Source organism: Montipora capricornis, chromosome 4 (assembly GCF_036669925.1).
Source record: "Montipora capricornis isolate CH-2021 chromosome 4, ASM3666992v2, whole genome shotgun sequence".
NCBI classification, from domain to species: domain Eukaryota; kingdom Metazoa; phylum Cnidaria; class Anthozoa; order Scleractinia; family Acroporidae; genus Montipora; species Montipora capricornis.
This window is the reverse complement of record NC_090886.1, coordinates 13,856,777-13,877,292: the sequence shown is the minus strand read 5'-3', so window position 1 is coordinate 13,877,292 and position 20,516 is coordinate 13,856,777. Positions and strand designations below refer to the sequence as shown.

The following is a 20,516-nucleotide window of genomic DNA, read 5'->3' as shown; positions in this document are numbered from 1 at the left end:
CTCGTGCTATGTTCTTCGTTCTCGTTTTCAAGTGCTTGGTTTTCGATACTTCCCCTGCCTTAAAGCTCTGAGAGCAGAATAAATAAGCCTGCTGGTTTAGCTAGATGTGCATCTTTACTGTCAGTAAGGCTCATATCTAATTCGTCGGGTATTCTTAAAGCCGAAGACTTTTTTCTTTTATCTTTACCGGGCGTAATTTCATTTTCCGTTTATTTGTGATCGGTGATCATGCAGGAGTCAAAACAACGTGATATCACAGAGCTGATAATAGAATGATTTTCGCTATATATATTCAAAACTGCAACTCAACAAATCACTTTCCGTGCCTTCGCCCAGTAAGCACAATTCTTCCAAACTGCTGTTTTCTTGTTCTGCTGTAATCTCTGAATTGTTTAAACGCATTTTTTTAAATTATTTGCAAAAGGTAAGTTAAGTGCTCAATAGGAGCAATCAATTCTATCCGAACATCGCTACTTTGAAACAAAGCATTTATGGTCAGATTGTTAATCGAGATCTGGCCTCGGTTGTTCAAAAGGTGGATAGCGCTATACACCGGATAAATCACTATCTAGCGGATAAACACTAGCAAAACCGATTGAGTTATCCAGTGGATAGTGATTTATCCAGTGGATAGCGCTATTCACCCTTCGAACAACCGGGGCCAGGTTGGCTCAAAAGATGCTCTTCTGTTTGCTAAGCTTACCAAAAAATATTCGTGTCACTATATCACTATATCTTAGAACTCGATTTAAAGATAAAAAATGCGTGCGTTTTGGTTAGGGTTACAGCTTGTTATATATATTTTTTTTTAAGTTTAATTCATGCTAAATGTTCTGTATTAGTTTCACACTGTGACAAAGGAACGGAACCTAAGTGTATGTTTCTAGTACATTGAGGCAAAGAAAGTAATTTGTGAGGCACGGATCATTCCAAGAAAAAAGAGTATTTCCATTTTGTTATTCGTGTTTCTTTTTTCCACCTTTTTTTAAAATCAGACTGCAGATTTCGTTCTTTGGTCGCGCTCTAATTACTATGCTGTGTCTTTCTGAGTGACTCAGGAAAAAAGGTCAGTAATTTTCAAGTTCGTCCTAATGATTGTAAATACTTTAATACTTCAAGAGTATTGAAACTAGCACTGTGTGCTTGACTATACTGGTTCGACAACGGCTGTGATTAAAATTCAGAGCGAATAAACAATATCCTGGGACTGCAGGCTTTCAAAACAACCGTAACGCCTGTTTGAATTGAACAAAAGTTTTAGGCGCGTTACAGTTAAAGTACTACTATAATCAAAAAGTCAGTTCCTTTTTTCTTCAGATTTTCAGTGTGTTTGCTTAACGCCTCACTGGCAACATTTTGAGCTTCGATATTTATCCAAAGGCTGTTTACTTTGAGTATAAATTTGGATTTCACAGTGGGCCAATACTCACGTTCAAAACTGACCGATGGGACCTCAGAGGGTTGGATCTAGGGATAGTGACATCATTTACTCAACAGCTTAAAAGCAGTTCATTTTATATGCAAAACACTAGTTTAAAAGTCTGAAAGCCCGAAACTCCGGTGCTGCATATTAATTAAGCCTCGTACACACCCATTGCATTCTTAAATTCATGAGTCTTTGACGATATATTTTCTCCTCGATCTAGCTCTCTCAAATATTTCAAAGCTGGTAATGGCGGACCATTAAATAGGAAAATTCTATTTAAAATAAACAGGTGTCTTTTTGAAATCAAGGCTTAAAACTTGGGTCACTTCGTGTTTAGTTAACACACTTTTGAAATCCAAAGAAAAAGGAGAATTGATTTTTTAGTCATGGTAGCACTTGAAGTATACCTTTTTCATCAGTGGAGAAGTAAATCGTTGATCGATATTAGCTTAAGTCCTGTTTCGTGGTAAACTTTGGTTTTTATCTCACATTTTCTTCCTTTTTTTTATCTTATTCGAAAACTCCATCGATACATGACTATTTAATTGTCGATATTCTTTTCTCATGACAGTTCACTATCCCGCCTTATCGATACCACTCCTGCATTGGGTAGCAAAATCTTTCTTTCAGCTCTCTTCAACTACCTTAAGTCCTCTGTTGCGATGCATTACCATCCACTTAGGGACGATTTTATTGGGGAGGAAGGGGAGGGGGGGGGGGGGGGGGGGTTTCTCTTACATTTAAGCCGAAAAGACAAACTAGAGGATATGTGTTATTCACAACCAAGGCATCCACAAATACCTGACTTTATTATTCATTCAAAATATTTCCCCGTTTCTGATTGGTTAAAATCACACGCATAATTCACCATAACCAGCTGCTGTTCACCAAATTTGAAAAGAAACTTCGTCATATTGAATCAATGATGTCAAAAGTGCAGCCCGCTGCAGATTATTGAACCGATGACGTCAAAATGACGTCAAAGGTGCAGTCCGCTGCAAATTATTGAACCGTTGACCGAAAAAAACTGGGGACAAGATTGTGTTATTTTTGTTGAGCAGAAAAATGGCTGCGGGTACGTTTAGAAGTTTGAGCGAGGAAACTATTTTGAATGAATAATAAAGCAATTATTGAATTCGGCTTTCGTAGAATATGAAGAATTCTGAAGATCTCGGAGGATGTTATCCACCTCGGCCTTCGGCCTTTGTGGATAACACCCTTCTCGACCCGCAGAATTCTTCATATCCTACTCACCCTCATTCAATAATTGCTAAATAACATGAATAAGTTTAGTCTATATCATGCATGCGTCAACAATGTATTAGAAAGCAGATTAGATATCAAGCGTCTTTATCTTTTTTTCCTTCCAGCTTTAAGGGAGGGGGGGGGGGGGGGTTTGCAGTCTCTAATAGACCTTAATGCCTCCACCCCTTGCCCGTCAAAAAGGATTCGAACATAAAGGATCATGTTCTTACCCAAACGCAATGCAAGTCCTTTTTCAAATGTGATGGACTTATGATGTTTCACAGTTTGTAATTTTAAAGCTCCAATAGCTGATAAATAAATTTTCTAACGTGCTCAATGAACCGCTGATCCTTGCGTGCATTTGTAAATTATTGTGAACACCCAGTCATCTATGATCCAATAAATGAACAGGACATAATATGAGGAGTCCTCTCCTTAATTTCTTCTTTGCTCAAGTTGTCATTGTGGTGGGTTTTTAGTCATGAGTGGCGATTAGACATCCGATTAAATGAAACGCGTTTTGTCATATAGCAATTAGTAAGTCAAATGCAAAACAAGGTGGCATGAATGCGTAAAGATTTAAGAAGCAATATATAAAGCTCTTGTTCTTTCCAAAGCGTTAGTTCACTATTGTGCTAGCATTCTGGCTCACTCGGTTTTCATTGGCAACGCTATGCTAAATTTTGCAACTGCCGAACTCGATATGAGTTATTTTATTTTATTTGTTTGATGATTAAGCAAGTAAAGCAGAACTGTTTTGCTCAGTGGTTGACTTGTGAAAAAAAAAAAGAGTGTCATTTGGAGTTATTGGTAAGCTGCAGTCATCCATAACCTTTTATTACTTTATGCTTTTCGCTCTGTTACTTGAACTCCAAGGTGCAGCTCTGCTTGTCACAATCGTGGCCGTTTATTCGCTAACAAAACAAATGAATTATTTTATCTAGAATTGTGATTTATTTCCCGCAAAGGTGAGGGCAAATCCGCCGTGTTAAGTCGTTGATACCACCCCTTACCTAGCCACCCTGGGAGAGAATAGGGCGGGAAAAACGTTTTCGTCTCGAAGCTAAAAACCACATTAAACATCAAGCGTCTTTATCTTTCTTTCCTTCCAGGTTCATCCTTGATTTGACATTGGATCATCTCATCGAGGAAGTTTTAATTGTCATTTAGTTATTAAAGAATGGTAGATGGGAAGTTAGAAGCTGTAGAGCAGCGAATGCTAGAGCTTGCCATTGCGATAAGTGTAGAAGACAGGGATCGTGAAGGAAGGGCTCATTTTCATCTCGGTGGTGCTTACCTCAACCTACCTGATTATCAACAGGCCATAAAAAATTATGCACAAGCATTACCTATTTTCATAGAAATAGGCTGCAGGGCGGAGGAGGGATCAACCTATGGAAATCTGGGAATTGCGTATTTTGGAATAGGTAATTTTAAACAAGCCATTGAGTACTACGAAAAAGATCTTAGTATTGCTAAAGAAGTAGGTAATAGGGCTGGGGAGGGATCAGCCTATGGAAATCTGGGAAATGCCTATCTTAGTCTAGGTAATTTTAAACAAGCCATTGAGTACTACGAAAAACATCTTAGTATTGCTAAAGAAGTAGGTAACAGGGGTGGGGAGGGATCAGCCTATGGAAATCTGGGAAATGGTTATCTTAGTCTAGGTTATTTTAAACAAGCCATTGAGTACTACGAAAAACATCTTAGTATTGCTAAAGAAGTAGGTAACAGAGCTGGGGAGGGATCAGCCTGTGGAAATCTGGGAAACGCCTATCGCAATCTAAGTAATTTTAAAAAAGCCATTGAGTACTACGAAAAAGATCTTAGTATTGCTAAAGAAGTAGGTAATAGGGCTGGGGAGGGATCAGCCTATGGAAATCTGGGAAATGCCTATCTTAGTCTAGGTAATTTTAAACAAGCCATTGAGTACTACGAAAAACATCTTAGTATTGCTAAAGAAGTAGGTAATAGGGCTGGGGAGGGATCAACCTATGGAAATCTGGGAAATGCCTATCTTAGTCTAGGTAATTTTAAACAAGCCATTGAGTACTACGAAAAAGATCTTAGTATTGCTAAAGAAGTAGGTAATAGGGCTGGGGAGGGATCAACCTATGGAAATCTGGGAAATGCCTATCTTAGTCTAGGTAATTTTAAACAAGCCATTGAGTACTACGAAAAAGATCTTAGTATTGCTAAAGAAGTAGGTAATAGGGATGGGGAGGGATCAGCCTATGGAAATCTGGGAAATGCCTATCTTAGTCTAGGTAGTTTTAAACAGGCCATTGAGTACTACGAAAAACATCTTAGTATTGCTAAAGAAGTAGGTGAAAGGGCTGGGGAGGGATCAGCCTATGGAAATCTGGGAAATGCCTATCTTAGTCTAGGTAATTTTAAACAAGCCATTGAGTACTACGAAAAACATCTTAGTATTGCTAAAGAAGTAGGTGAAAGGGCTGGGGAGGGATCAGCCTATGGAAATCTGGGAAATGCCTATCTTAGTCTAGGTAATTTTAAACAAGCCATTGAGTACTACGAAAAACATCTTAGTATTGCAAAAGAAGTAGGTAATAGGGCTGGGGAGGGATCAGCCTATGGAAATCTGGGAAATGCCTATCTTAGTCTAGGTAATTTTAAACAAGCCATTGAGTACTACGAAAAACATCTTAGTATTGCAAAAGAAGTAGGTAATAGGGCTGGGGAGGGATCAGCCTATGGAAATCTTGGAAATGCCTATCTTAGTCTAGGTAATTTTAAACAAGCCATTGAGTACTACGAAAAACATCTTAGTATTGCTAAAGAAGTAGGTGAAAGGGCTGGGGAGGGATCAGCCTATGGAAATCTGGGAAATGGCTATCTTAGTCTAGGTAATTTTAAACAAGCCATTGAGTACTACGAAAAACATCTTAGTATTGCTAAAGAAGTAGGTAACAGGGCTGGGGAGGGATCAGCCTATGGAAATCTGGGAAGTGCGTATCTTCCTCTGGGTAATTTTAAACAAGCCATTGAGTACTACGAAAAACATCTTAGTATTGCTAAAGAAGTAGGTAACAGGGCTGGGGAGGGATCAGCCTATGGAAAACTGGGAAATGCCTATCTTAGTCTTGGTAATTTTAAACAAGCCATTGAGTACTACGAAAAACATCTTAGTATTGCTAAAGAAGTAGGTAATAGGGCTGGGGAGGGATCAGCGTATTTAAATCTGGGAAATGCCTTATGCAATCTAGGTTATTTCAAGGAAGCCATGGATTACCATGAACACAGTCTTAGTATTTTCAAGGAAATTGGAAACTGTCTAGGAGAGGGAATCGCGTGGTATTCGCAAGGTCATGATCATGAATTGTTGGGTTCCTTGATTAATGCACTCAGTTGTTATCGTTCAAGTATAAAACATTTTGATGAAACAAGGCATAGTCTGAAGTCAGAAGATGAATTAAAAGTAACTTTTCGTGATTCTTATCGCGTGTCATACACTGCTCTGTGGAGGACACTTTTGAAGAATGGAGAGATTGAAGAAGCTTTGTATGCTGCTGAGAAAGGTCGAGCACAGGCTCTGATGGACATTTTGCAAAATCAATACGGCATTTACTCTCAGTCATTTTCTGCACTTGCTCCGAATCAAACTCTTACAGCTGCATTAGAGCTTTTACCTTCACAAGCCGTTTTTGTGGCACTTGACGAGAACAAGATCACGTTTTGGGTGCTGAGAAAAGACAGCAAGATCAGCTTTCGACAAAGCGAAATCGCAAATGGAAGTGCTGATTTGTTGATGGAAACTATTTTGAAAGGGATTGGCGCAGGGGATGGTGTCAGATGCGAGAATCGTTCTTTGGATCCACTACGCAATGACCTGTCTTGCAGCAAGAAACCTATCAGTGAGAAAACAGTTCTACCATCTTCATCCTCCGTTAACTCTTTACAACCGTTGTATGATGTCTTACTTGGGCCAATTGCAGACTTGCTCCAAGGAAATGAGTTAATCGTTGTTCCCGATGGACCATTTTGCTTGGCTCCATATTCTGCATTAAGTGAATCCATCAGGATCCGCACCATTCCCTCGTTGACCGCTTTTAATGTCATCGTTGGTGCACCTGAAGATTTCCACAGTAAGACTGGCGCACTGCTTGTAGGTGATCCGTGGTTGAAAGAAGTTACTAACAAGAAAGGGGAACCCATTTTGGAACAGCTTCTCTGCGCAAAACAAGAAGTAGAGATGATTGGACAACTTCTGCAAACAACACCGCTGACTGGAAAAAGTGCCACGAAAGCTGAGGTGCTAAAAAGTATGAAATCAGTTGCTTTAGTTCACATTGCAGCACATGGATGCCATAAAACAGGAGAAATTGCTTTAGCCCCAAATAACGAACGGAAATCGCAAATCCCCAAAGAGTAAGACTTCATTTTGAAAATGTCGGATGTTCAGACAATTTCTCTCCGAGCAAGGCTAGTTGTGCTGAGCTGTTGTCACAGTGGCCGGGGAGAAGTGAAGTCTGAGGGAGTGGTGGGAATTGCAAGGGCTTTCCTGTGTGCTGGAGCTCGGTCTGTTTTGGTGTCACTCTGGGCAATTGATGACGAAGTAACGTTGCTGTTCATGAGGAGCTTCTACCAGCATCTGGTAGATGGAAAAAGCGCAAGTGCAGCTCTTCAACAAGCAATGAAATCTTTCCGAGAGTCAAAGCAGTATTGCGCTATAAAGCACTGGGCGCCATTTGTGCTGGTTGGCGATGATGTCACGCTGGAATTTCCAAAACAATGGTAAGTGAAGTTCGAGTTTAACTCAGGAAACAAGAATACTTTCAAATTGGAAAATTGACGATAGGAATCAAATAGGCCTAAGATAACATGATAACGAGATGCAACAATAGACAAAAGTAGTTGGGAAGGTTATGTAAATGAACCACACCAGAGCTGTATGTACTTCGACCCGCTTCTGTTAAAGCGCAAAAGAAACAGTTTCACCTTCTCTTACACAGATCCCTCCCACCTATTCAACGTTGGAAGGTAACTCAACAATTTCCCACCAAAAACCATTCAGTTTTGCGCAACATTGAATGAGGGGATGAGGGGGGAGGGTAGAGAAGGAACGAAGACGTCAAAAGTGCTAACCTTCCCAACAGTTTTGTCTATGATTTTGGCTTTGCAGTGTAAACAATTCAAAGTTTCCTCTAACACACTTTTGTCACAAATGTGATTTTTACATTCTTATCACGCATGCACAGTAGCACATTTAAACTGTTTTCGTTCAGCCTTTTCTGGCTTTTTGTTAAGTGGTGGAGATGGTTCATTTTATCACCTAGTGATATCTCTTTTGGTGTTTCCCTTCTCCCATAGATCTCTAAACGTCATCTTTTGTAAGGAATTCGAGGACAGCATCGTCCTGCACGTAGCCATTCGCATCGGCGCATTTTGTATGCTCGAAAGAACCAGCTATATTTAGAGCTGATTTTATTTTTTGTTTTTGTTTTTCCAGAATCGATGTTAAGGGTGCTAGAAGATTACCTAGCACGGCCTAACGCTTCAGTGATTGCCGAACTTGTAAAAATAGTAGAATAGGTTAACAATCATGGTTATGCCATTACAACAAGCTCCAAAGGCTTAGTAGAAGTTTACTGCGTTAACTAAACCAACAGACTGAGATTTCTGTAAGTGAAATTACCGCAGAAAACTTAGATCTTCAGTAAAATGCTAGTTTCACTCGTTATTTTGATATTTCGTTTCTCATATAACTTCAACAGTCAGTGTTGCTCCAATGGCGATCAAAATCACAGTGCTATAGTTGAGTTGCTAAAAATGATGTTTTATTTACTTCTTTGAAACTGTTTATATTGTATGAGTGTAAGCCAGTTTTGAAGGAAGAGAAAAAAAGAACACTTTTGCTGATCACCCTTAACATCAGACTTTTACCGTGATAAGTAAAAGAGACGTGACATTTGCAACATTCAACGATCACAAAATAGAAGGGAAACGACGGGTGAATTTTTTTTTCCTGTTTTTCTGTATAACAAATGAATGAAATCATCAGCAATAAAGATGACGTTTTTCTTTTCTTAATAAATTTCCAAATTCTTCATAAGGCTTACTCCCTCGAGTTATCGGTGTTGTTTTTAAGCAAAGTGAAAGAATGTGTTTGCATTCGAAAGTAGTTCAATTCTTGGAATAATAGTTAGGGAACTAACAAATCCGCTGGAAAGTTAGAAAAAATTCTCTGGAGCAGATTTATAGCAGTTTTTAAGGTGGCTCTGAATCCGCTGCAGTGAATTTTTTATACCTTTGCAGAGAATTTTATCTTAGCCTGCTAACCACTTTTGAGCAATAAAAAATGGGGTTCACCTTTTTAAGACAAAATATAGGGCATTTTTTTTAAGAAGGCTTTTTCGTTGCTATGATAAACTTTTAGGTCCTATTAATGAGCACACCATGTCAAGAAATGATTGGTGTTTCATTTGGTACCATAACATTTGATGTTATGTGAAACAGTTGGGGTAGATTCAATCCTTCCAAATAGTACAGTTACCGCGCACCGGTGGCTCAGTTGGTTGACTCCGCCGGACCATCACTCAGGGTCTTTAAATAACTGAGGACAAAGTGCTCCCTTTGTAATTACATTTGCAAATGGTTAGACTCTCTAGTCTTCTCGGATAAGGACGATAAACCGTAGGCCCCGTCTCATAACCCTTCAACGTTCATAATCCTGTGGGACGTAAAAGAACCCACACACATGTCGCAAAGAACAGGGCATGTAGTTCCCGGTGTTGTGGTCTGTCTTCTGTGGTGTATCATAGTTGGGAGGGTAAATGCTCGGAGACATTAGCTACACCAAGCTACTCTAAAATCCGAGGGAAAAGAAAGATATATGATATATGATATATGTTGGTCGAAAGTGTTGGTTTGAACCTCAAGGGAACAAAAGGCTACAGGCAGCCTATACTATGGCCTTTAATTTAGACCATTTCCGTCGCAAGGGTAAAACTGATGGTATTCGGATATCCGGGTCACGTAACGCAACCGAATGTTTAACTTACGTTTTAAACTGAAACCCTAATTTAATGTAAGGCTCTGTTGCATTTTACGATTTTTCATGCAATAGCGAGACAAGTTGCAAGCTGCACACTACCACTGCCAAAAACAAGGTGAGACAAATTGCAAAACCCTTCGCGGAAAGTAAAATCCATTGCTACTTTGCGCATTGGTTTACGCAAATTGGCAACGAAGGTTTCAAGCAATGCGTGCTGTGAAATTTGCCTTGCGTCATCACCCAGTGAAATGTTCCTTTAACCTCATGAGATCATCGAAAGCCAGACAGATTCCAGGAAACGTTGCCCAATGTAACAACCGCCAAGCGAATAGCTTTGCAGTTTGAGAACTCTTGTCGAAACAAAATTGAGAGACAAGTTGCTCAAAAAATTGCTGAGTGTAACAGCGCCTTTATGGGTCAAGTAAGTAAGGAAACCATCTAACGTTGGATAAGACAACTCACTCTCCATTTGCTTATCATATAAGTTTATTAGAAATCAGAAATATGCTCAGTTTTACAAAATGCATAAACATGTGTCTTCCAAACGCAATACAAAATAAGTTTGTAAAGGGATGGGCACCGATTTTAAAAGGGTCTCCTTTCAAGGGTCTCCCCTTTTCGATAGCTTTGGTATGGCTACTATCCAAAAGAAAAGACAAAGCCCTGGTTTCAAAAGGTTTACATGTATTTCTCAATTGCTACTCCGTCCATAGAAGCAGTGATTTCTTTTCGTCTTGGCGTAAACATAAAAAAACAAACAGTATTAAGTTCAGCCACAAACAAACAAAGTGTGGAAAAGTTAAGTAGTCATAATGAAGTATGCTACAACAATAAAGGATTTGTTTGGGATGCCAATATGACAATTTCACTTTTTGCTTTGCTTTTGTCTTGTTTGCGGATGGGGGTGGGGAGGGGGATAACCCCTTCAAAAGTACTTGCTGTAGATTGCAAGGGTAAGTTTTTTCTACAACAGTTTTAAGTAGCCCCGGAATTAGAAAATTTACAAACGTGCACTCCAACTTCACATTTCAAGCATAAATGAGCGCATTAGTCTGAATACTTTTTATGATGGCAGCAAATTCCAAGAAAAAGATCATTAATCTTTTACTTGTCATGCTTTAAGCAAAACGTATTTAATGTCGTGATAATTGCATACCTCTGCCAAACGAGCTCTTTGCAATCGTACTTTTCGTTTGAAGTGTATTACACACATCATAGTTCCAAGAATAGTAAACACAGTGATACCCACCATCGCCACGAACGCTCTCAATCCAGATGAGAGCGTTGTCGGCTTGGGAGCTGTCCAAAATGACGTTGTGGTCTGGAATGCGGAAAATAAGGGAAGACGCATTTACACGTCATAGTTTCCTGTGCTACAAAGCGCTGTTAACAGCGAAAGCCCCGCGGTGAACCATTTACGCCCCTCGCTACGGTAACGAGCGCTTCGTTCATCGGGTGTTAAAAGCCATAGTTATACAGATTAAATAAAAAAGTCGAAAGCCACCACTAAAATCACCAGTGATAGGAGTGGCTACCTGTGGCTCCAAAAGCGGTTCACATAAGGAGCACGATACGCCAAAAAGACTTGTTTCTTTCACCAAAACGTACCAACGCAAGTTTTGATGTCTTTTTGCAAAAAAAGCCTTTAAAGCACAAACAAAGTTGCAAACAGCCATGACTCACGATTGGTCACCACTGTGCTCATTGGCCAATCGCGGATCGCTAAGCGTTCTTCCAGCTGTCTTAAGCTTAGTCTTCCAACAAGTAAAAGCCGAATTCGATGGCTTTCGACGCAAATGTTTGCACAGTTTGGCTGCCCTTAATTCCTTCTCAGTGTACAAGCAGCTCAAATGAAGAAGACGAATGGGCAGCGGAGGTATCGTCCGTCATTTACGTGAAATTTCGAGGCGATCGAAGACTTTATGGCCCTTTCCCTGAATCCATTCGGCGGCTTGGTGTCGGTGCCCAACCTTTGGTAAAGAATATATAGTGGGAAAAGAAGAGGAACCAAAAACCACCTAAATCCCTCTTAATCGACCCAGAAACTGTACCAGAGACAAAGAAACAAAAGACTGAACCAAGGTAAGCTATTTTTAATTTAAAATTGTAAATATTTTTTTGAATTTTGACGAAAACCATTTTCCCCATACAAATCCTTATTTTTCTACTCTTGCATAATATAGTAAAGTAAAAATACACGTATATCGAGCTTGGGCTACCTGTGATTTGGGTAGAGACAAATGTCGCTGTCGTTTTTTCGCTGCAATACAGTTGTCGCTGTCGCTGTTTTGCTAGAGTACAAATGTCCGATAAACATGCTTAGTATTTTGTATAATTCAAAGAGTACGCGTCCGTTAAAACTTCCTTATTTTTAACAGAAGATCAACCACTTTATGAGTGAAAGATATATATGAAATACATCATATATTGTACTGCGGGTATGAAATCAAATGAGACCATGTTGTCTCGCAGTGATGAGCGCAAATTTCTATTGCGTCAAGAAGCCTGAAAACTTTTCAGGACTTCAACGGGATTTGAACCCGCGAACTCGCGATACCGGTGCGATGCTCTAACCAATTGAGCTATGAATCAATCAATCAATCAACCAATCAATCGTTTAATGTATCCAATAGCAGGTATAAACCTGAATTACAGGAAAGGTCAGAGACAGCAAACATATCTAGCATTGGTATTTAACAGTAACAAAGTTATTAAGACGAGCTGTGCGGCCTAAATTTGTGTAAACAGATTTGTTCCCTGAACGGAGATTACGATCGTGCTCCACGACAGTGGGCGAATAAAAAACTCTGAGAACTTCTTTAGCCTTAATGACAAACGACTTGCACGAATCCATCCTACGAACATACAGTGGGTCAAGCCCTGCTAAGTCGAGCGCATCTTCGTATAGCCAATGACGTTAGGAGCTGGTCACTTCTGAGTTCACAACTTCCGGTGATAAGTAATTATGAGTGAAAGATATATACGAAATACATCATATATTGTACTGCGGGTATGAAATCAAATGAGACCATGTTGTCTCGCAGTGATGAGCGCAAATTTCTATTGCGTCAAGAAGCCTGAAAACTTTTCAGGACTTCAACGGGATTTGAACCCGCGAACTCGCGACCTCGCGATACCGGTGCGATTCCGCAGTACAATATAACTCATAATTACTTATCACGGGAAGTTGTGAACTCAGAAGTGACCAGCTCCCAACGTCAGCGGCTTCATAGCTCAGTTGGTTAGAGCATTGCACCGGTATCGCGAGGTCGCGGGTTCAAATCCCGTTGAAGTCCTGAAACTTTTTCAGGCTTCTTGACGCAATATAATTTTGCGCAAATCACTGCGAGACAACATGGTTTCATTTGATATCAACCACTTTACTTTCACCATTACTGAGAAAGCCAGAGATAGACTTTTGAACGGTTTTGGTGAACTTAGCGACCTTAACGGGCTTAGCCACAGAGCCTCATTATCCTCGGAGTCAGAGTCAGAGTGGATGCATTTTCTCTCGTTAAGTCCAAGTTCACTTTCACTCCCAGAGCTGGAAGACACCAACACGTGTTTTTCGGGAAGAGAAACAGTTAAGAGTACGTCACCTCCAAGATTTGCTAACTAGTATAACTAGTTTGTAGAAAAGTTTCTGCCTCGACCTTTGGCGCTCATTCTCTTCTCGGTCTCTGACCCACACGAAAATAAAATGGCAGTTTGGCAGTTATTATTGTGGCAGAGTTTGCTGACTGATCATCACGCTTCCGGCATGCAAAAGCGAAAACAGATTAGTCCCGACCTTTTAAGGCCCGCTCGCCAGAAATGATAAGAAATTTGTAAAATTCCGGTTTTAAAACTCTGGCTTACACAATTCGTAAGGGGTTTTGGGTGAGCTTATAACTTTGGGGCTATAAGCGGGATCTATAAGCGGAAACGAGCCACGGGAAAAAGCCGCTGTAACACATTGAAACTTTTAGCTGAAAATTATGTGCAATGGCGCTGCAAAACAAGTTTCAGCAGGCGTTCCAGCGTGTTACATAACTGGTCGAACCTAGTTCGGGAATGTTGTAGTAGGTAAATGTTTCGTTCTCGAGAAAAACGAAACCAAAGATGTGTGCTCAAAAGCGTCAGCTTGCACAAACAAACAAGAGGCACAGTGTTGCATGAGGTTGTATGCATAACAATTGACTCTTTGAAGAGTGGGCTTTAGCGCAAGAGCAACGAAATACCCACTATGACGTCATAACATCGAGTATGGTGAAAGAGAATACCCTGCCACTCGAACAAAGTTCTGCGTAGCTAGCTACGCCGTAAGCAGAACCTAATAAATGCAAGTTGAAGTATGTAATTTATTCAAATAAGAATAACTTAAAAATTAAACAAGCCTTTACCTTACCTGTAAGGTGAAGTTTGATTGGAATTCTATCTCCTCATTGATGCACGTGAGAAAGCGCATGCGTGGTGAAGCTCATCCTTTAAAGACAGTGGCCATGTATGTTCATAAACCCCTCTGGGTAGGGAACCCCGTATTTAGGGTGGAATTTTAATCAAACTTTACCTCACAAGTAAGGCTTGTTTAATTTTAATCTCCTCATTTGCATATGCATACATATTCGAGATCCCGAGAGACTTCAAAGCACACGGGCCATAGCAAGTCACAGTAATGAACAACTGTACAACTGTACAACAAAACAATAGGTTTATTGTAGCTTAACAATGACATCTTAAAGTAGAAATTAAACAGAGCAATTCACAATGGATTGTCCATAGTTATTGTCCTCGGTTACATCTTTCTTGTAGTAAGTAGCAAAAAGTACATTCTGCGGACCATCCTGCAGCAGCCATTATAGTTTCTAGAGGTACACCTTTCCTAAAGGCAGCTGAAGTAGAGGCTGCACGTGTACTGTGTGGCTTGAAGTGTACAGTGTCTATACCTGATTTCATCATGACCGTTTTGACCCAACTTGAAATCGTACTTTGGGAAACTGGCTGGTGTGGCTTACTATAACTAAGCCTGAAATAATCTGGTGTGTTCAGAGCTACGAACTGGTTCTGTTCTTATCAAATACTTCGTTAAGTATGTCATTACACACAAGCTTTTATCAACAGGATGTGAAGGCAAAATAAGCACTGGTTGTGGTTTCCCTGGTCCAGACTGCTTTACTAATTTGTCAACGTGAAACTTGTATGAGGACTTCCCTTTAGACATCTGTTGGATGTCCATTAAATGAACTGATTGACACCTTTGGCCAGTAACCAATATACACGACATAACTAACTTAAGAGTCAACAATACACCTTATTCCAAAATGGCCGCCATTTTAGTATTCTTTTGTTTCCATGCAAATTGACCCTTATGGCCTCGTTCAAGGCTAAATATTCTTTTGAATATTACGTTTGAAAGCGAGGTCATAAGGGCCAATTTGCATGGAAACAAAAGAATACTAAAATGGCGGCCATTTTGGAATAAGGTGTATTTCAATTTCAGAGTCTTTGCAGGGCTCCAAGTTTTAAGGAGGTCCAGAACTTTGGATACGTCCCATATTGACTGATATCTCGGAAGTGGTGGCCTGGACTAGAAAGCTGCTTTGACAAATCTCTTTATCAGGGGGTGTTCACCCACTGTGCAAGGGCTATCCGCAATGTCTACTGCTGCAGATAATGCAGATCGGGCAGTGTTAATGGATGAATAGCTGTTTCCAATATCATAAAAGTGTGTCAAAAAATTAATAACATCGGCTACAGTTGGATGAATGGGATTTGCATGTGTTGTTCTGACAAAGTTCTTCCACTTATCCAAATACACTCTGTTCTGTATGGTGGTGCCAGTCCTCCATGATTCCATGATGATGTCCCAAGCTCTCGCTGAAATGTTTTGTTGTCTGAGTCTCGTCCTGACAAGAAACATGCCATCCGTTGAAGTTTGGGCCACAGAGGGTGCTGTTTGGTCCTGTCGTGTGGTAACTGGAGAAGGGAGGCCTCCTTCGGTAGAGGTACTGGCTGGCTGATTAATATTTGACACATCTGTGGTAACCAAACTTGCGTTCTCCACAGTGGTGCTATAACTAAGGCTCTGGCCTGATCTTCCTGCAACTTTTGAAGAACGCTGTACAGCATGGTGAAAGGAGGGAAAATATTAACATATTTATCTCAGTCTCCCGCTCAAACACATTGCATCAGTTGCATAGCCATCGGGGTCTGCACGCCCTGAGACAAAAGGCTTAATTTGATAATCATGCCTTGAGGCAAATAAATCTATCTCAGGTCTTCCCCATTACTTTGTTAACAATTTGAAAACACTTGGTTGTAGCTGCCATTCAGTTCTATTCTGAAAATTTCGACGAAGTCTGTCTGCAGTTTCATTTTGAATTCCAGGAATGGGTGTAGCACTTAGCCAAATCTTCTTTTCAATACACCACAGTCAAATGTCTCGAGCAACCTTGTTACATGCCGTAGAATGTGTACCCACCATATTGTTAATGAATGCCACTGTGGTAACATTATCTGATTGTAAATTTCCTTAAGGAGAGTCACTGTCATGTTAATAGAGTTCAATACAAACCCTAGATGTTCTATAGCCTGCCTGGGTTGGGTGGGTGATTGATTTTTCCCTTGACACATTAAAGCCCAGGTCACCAAAAGGAGTGAAGGTATCGTTTATATTCGCCTTGCATTGATCAGGGGTATCACCAAGTAAGAAACTGTCATCGAGATAACCACTTGAAATGTGGCCTCTGGTTCGCAATGTGGAGTACACTGGTTTCATGAGTTTAGTAAAGATTCTTGGTGCAGAACTCAAACCATTGGGTAATGTAATAAATTTGTTTAATTGGTGCCCACTCTAAATTTCAAATAACTGATTTTGACTAGCTCGTTCTCCATCACACCATATTATGAAAATTTATTCAAAAGTTCTACCCTTTAAACTCACCCAAATATTGAATATTCATTTCCTTTACAAATTACTATCACTTGTCTGATAAAACAAAAGATCATTTCATTACACCTCGAAAGAATAAAAGCACTTCGCCTACAGTGTCGTGCTTTCATCTGTTTCTCGGTGTTTGGAACCCCTGATGAAACACTCTCACTCGTCACAGTTGACATATTACTTGAAAGGGCATTGCATAATGAGCTATCTCTAAAAATTAGAGAATTCATGTTCTTTGAACATGAATCTTGAAAATTCATGTTCAAAGAATAGAACTATACCTCTTTCAGCTCGGTCGTGGGTCAAAATTGTGGCCATTTTTGCTGACTTATGGGAAAATGGTAGAACATTCTTTATGAATGTGGAATATTTAGCTGATTAAAGATAAATATTTGAGATTAGGAGCACTTTAAGCACCGACGTTAAGCGCTAACCGTTGTTTAAGAGGTAACAAAACCTATAGGTTTCCATGGTATTTACGGAACAGTCTTAAACAGTCTCTGCGGTGTCTATAGATCTACGTAAGGCGTTTGACACTATATGCCACTGCCTCCTGATAATAAAGTTAGTGGCATATGGGCTTCTGGACCACTCCATTCAATTGATCCGCTCTTACCTTATCAATCGTAAGCAACGAGTCAAAATAGAGAACGCTTATTCCAACTGGCGTGTAGTCCAATGTGGTCTCCCGCAAGGATCTCTTCTGGGACCGCTTTTGATTAATATATATATCTATATATTAATGACATAACCCGTATTACCAAGAATATGAAATTGAGGCTCTACGCAGATGACACAACCGGTTATGCTGCTAGTAACTCACCTGCGACCTTGGAATTCTACATCAATAGTGACCTGGCGAGATTATCAAATTGGCTTTAAGATAACTACCTCACCATGAATGCCACAAAGACGCAGGCAATGATTGTTGGCAAATCCAAGTATAATTATGAGCTCACCTTAATAAAGTCAAATAATATTCTATCGATGAACTTAAGTTGCTGGGAGTGACGATTGACAATAAGCTCACTTTTTCCTCACATATTAAATTGGTTCTTAGTAAAATTCATGCAAAGATAGCCGCCTTGCGCAGAATTAGGAATTTTATTGATAATGACACTGCGGTCAAACTATATAAGTCGTACATTCTACCTCATTTTGACTATTGTAGTCCTCTTCTAATAGGAATTAATCGAAAATGCCAATTATTGCGTACTTAGAACTCTCTTCAATCTACCTAAGTCTATTAGTTACGAGCAGATCTTGTTGCAGTATAATTTAGATTCCATTAAGCATAGGCGCCTGGTCCAAGCTCTGACACTTGTGTACAAAGGCTACCCCAATTATATAAGTAATATGTTTAGAATCAAAAACTGTGCTTACAATCTTCAGGGCAATGGTAGCAGACTCGATCAGCCGGCCCCCAATACTAGTTTTAAACACAGATTTTTTTCGTATATTGCGTGCCGCCTCTGGAACAATATATCTTTGCATGTTAGGGAGGCCCCAAACCTTAAGAATTTTGTGGCCAAACTTAAGTTGAGCAAGGACGAGTGTCGTTGTAATTCCTGCTCTAATTAAATGCTATTTTAAATTTATGGTATGGATAGGTAATTTTATCATGGATTCTTGGGGGACAAACAATGTGTATTATGGGGAAAATTCAATGTGAAAGTAGCGAATAAGCCATTTCCGAATTCAGGTCTGCCTCCCCTTTATTGCCGGTTTTCACTGTCACACCATCATCAAAACCATTCAACAAATAAAGTCAAGAATCAAAGAGATAAAAGAAGATAAATATTCAAACAGTCTCGCAAAGTTTTAGGTCTGAGCGATTTTCATGGGGTAGATATTCGAAGAAATGTTTTACTCAAATTTATAATATTTCATATGTAAAGTAGAATTAATTACCATCACAAAAACTTCGCACTTACTCGCTTTGAAGATGATGCAGACATGAACTCGGAAATGGCCTTCAAAGAAGGCTTTTATGTTGGTTTTGAAATAATCTTTGACATGCATTGGTGCTTCCTTATTTTCTTGCTTTGCTTTCTGGGGACTAAAAAAATAAGGTCTAAAGGATTCGCCTGCTGCTAGGATACGTCGCAATTGTATTTGTGTTTCTTTTCCGTTTTTTTTCAAAACGCGTCACTAAAGAAATGGAGGACGACCATACTTACACAAATTGCAGATCAAATGATGCTTGATTCTAACAGCTGGGCCGATAAATCTCCTTGGGAATTTGAATATCATTCATGTATTGCCACTGACCAATGATGTTTGAAATGCTCAGGTGAGAAGGATGATAAATTAAACTACTGTTTTGGCAACGGGGAAAAGCGCAGCTAAAATTGTCCTTTCGCCCGTTGACAAGCAACTATAGGCTATCATCATACATGAGCATGAACAAGTGTAAAGTGCAAGTGTTAGGGGAATAAGGGGATATTTGTTGACGCCATTGCTCACATTTTGTTTCATTAAAATACGAGTGTGCTCACGAAAGGCATCATGCCATTTACAAATTGACTTCAAAAGGTAAAAGAACTTGTTTTACAGTGCAACGCGCCTTACCGTGGCCACCCAACAAACTTTCACATTTGACAACTACGTGTAAGTACGTCAACTCAACAACCCATGCAATGGTGTTCAACGTACAACCGTGCGAACCTGGCAAGGAGGGTTGACTGTCAATCAAATTCGCACACCCTGATTGGCGTATAAGTTTTAAAAAACTTTCTTAGGTGGCCACGGTAAGGTGCGTCGCACTGTAAGCCTTTTGGTTCGATAACGAGCCTCGCCCAGTTATTGGCCATCAAAACCTTGGGTGGCAACCACACATTTTTTTCCAAATGTCGAATTTTCAAAGCATACTTTCTCAGAGATTAACTGGTGTATCAGGTTCAAACTTAAAGAGGAAGCACATTGTACAAATCATGCACTTCCAATATTCAGTACTTTACTCTTGGCTGACGATAGCCTTGAGCAAATGAGACAAAATATTCCCCGTTGTAAAATGTCGTGCATGTCTTTGGTAATGAAGACATATTGTTTGCCGCGTCCTTGACATTTTTGTGGGATCGCCTGGAAAGAGATGGAACTAACTAAGAGACAACGTGATGTTTATGTCAACAATAAGCTTAGGGGGTCTGTGTACCCACTTCCAAATAACCACCTATCAAGGGATAAAGATTCGAAGCCGCCGCACCGATGAATGATACCTGGTCTTTTTATTTGGGGAAATCCCACAGAAGAAGTCAATGTTGAACTGAAAAACTTGAAAAAAGTGATCACTTCATCTGGTGTTAGAATTTCAGACTCGAGAACAACTGCTGCAAATTCGTCTTGTTTCATTACTGGAAAACGTATCGATTTCACAATTCGTTCACCAAGAACCTTTCGTTTCATTGTACCATCAGATGGTAGGCCTAGCTTTTTGCAATTTTTCGTTGCCCACGAATTAACAGCTCGAAACAAGTCCACCTCTTTGACACTCAGTGAATCCCTTATGACTAGTGCTTCAAGTAAGGACTTCTCGATTATCGTAAATCCATCAGCCTTCACAGCCACTTGTGTGTGTCTGTCGACCACTTCCCAGCAACGAGACACCAGCTTTTTCTCCCCATACTTTTCAGCCGTTGTTAGAATATTGAAAACGTTCGATGGATCCACATGATTTTGCAAATATTCCGTGCATTTCCCGGCCAGTGTCGGTACCATATATTTTTTCGCCAAGTACAACACTCCCATCACATTACTTCGGCTCAAGTTGACTTCATCGCTGTAAATGAAGCGCAAAAACTCCAACAAACTCTCAAATTCGCAATCGGGCAGTTCAATGGAGTCACTAACGTCCGCTAGCTCACCGTAAAACATGGCTTCAAACACAGGACTGCCAATTGACAACACAA

At 40.0% G+C, this 20,516-nt stretch overlaps 1 protein-coding gene across 1 annotated transcript in view; it reads left to right on the top strand.

The window, feature by feature from the left end:
• Positions 1-294: 294 nt before the first annotated feature.
• Positions 295-20,516, top strand: part of LOC138045599 (tetratricopeptide repeat protein 28-like) — a 91,299-nt gene continuing 71,077 nt past the window's right edge. Inside the window, exons 1-3 of the mRNA XM_068892155.1 lie at positions 295-424; positions 996-1,066; positions 3,784-5,964. Coding sequence (XP_068748256.1) covers positions 3,852-5,964 — 2,113 coding nt within the window. The 5' untranslated portion in view covers positions 295-424; positions 996-1,066; positions 3,784-3,851. The remainder of the gene's footprint in view (positions 425-995; positions 1,067-3,783; positions 5,965-20,516) is intronic.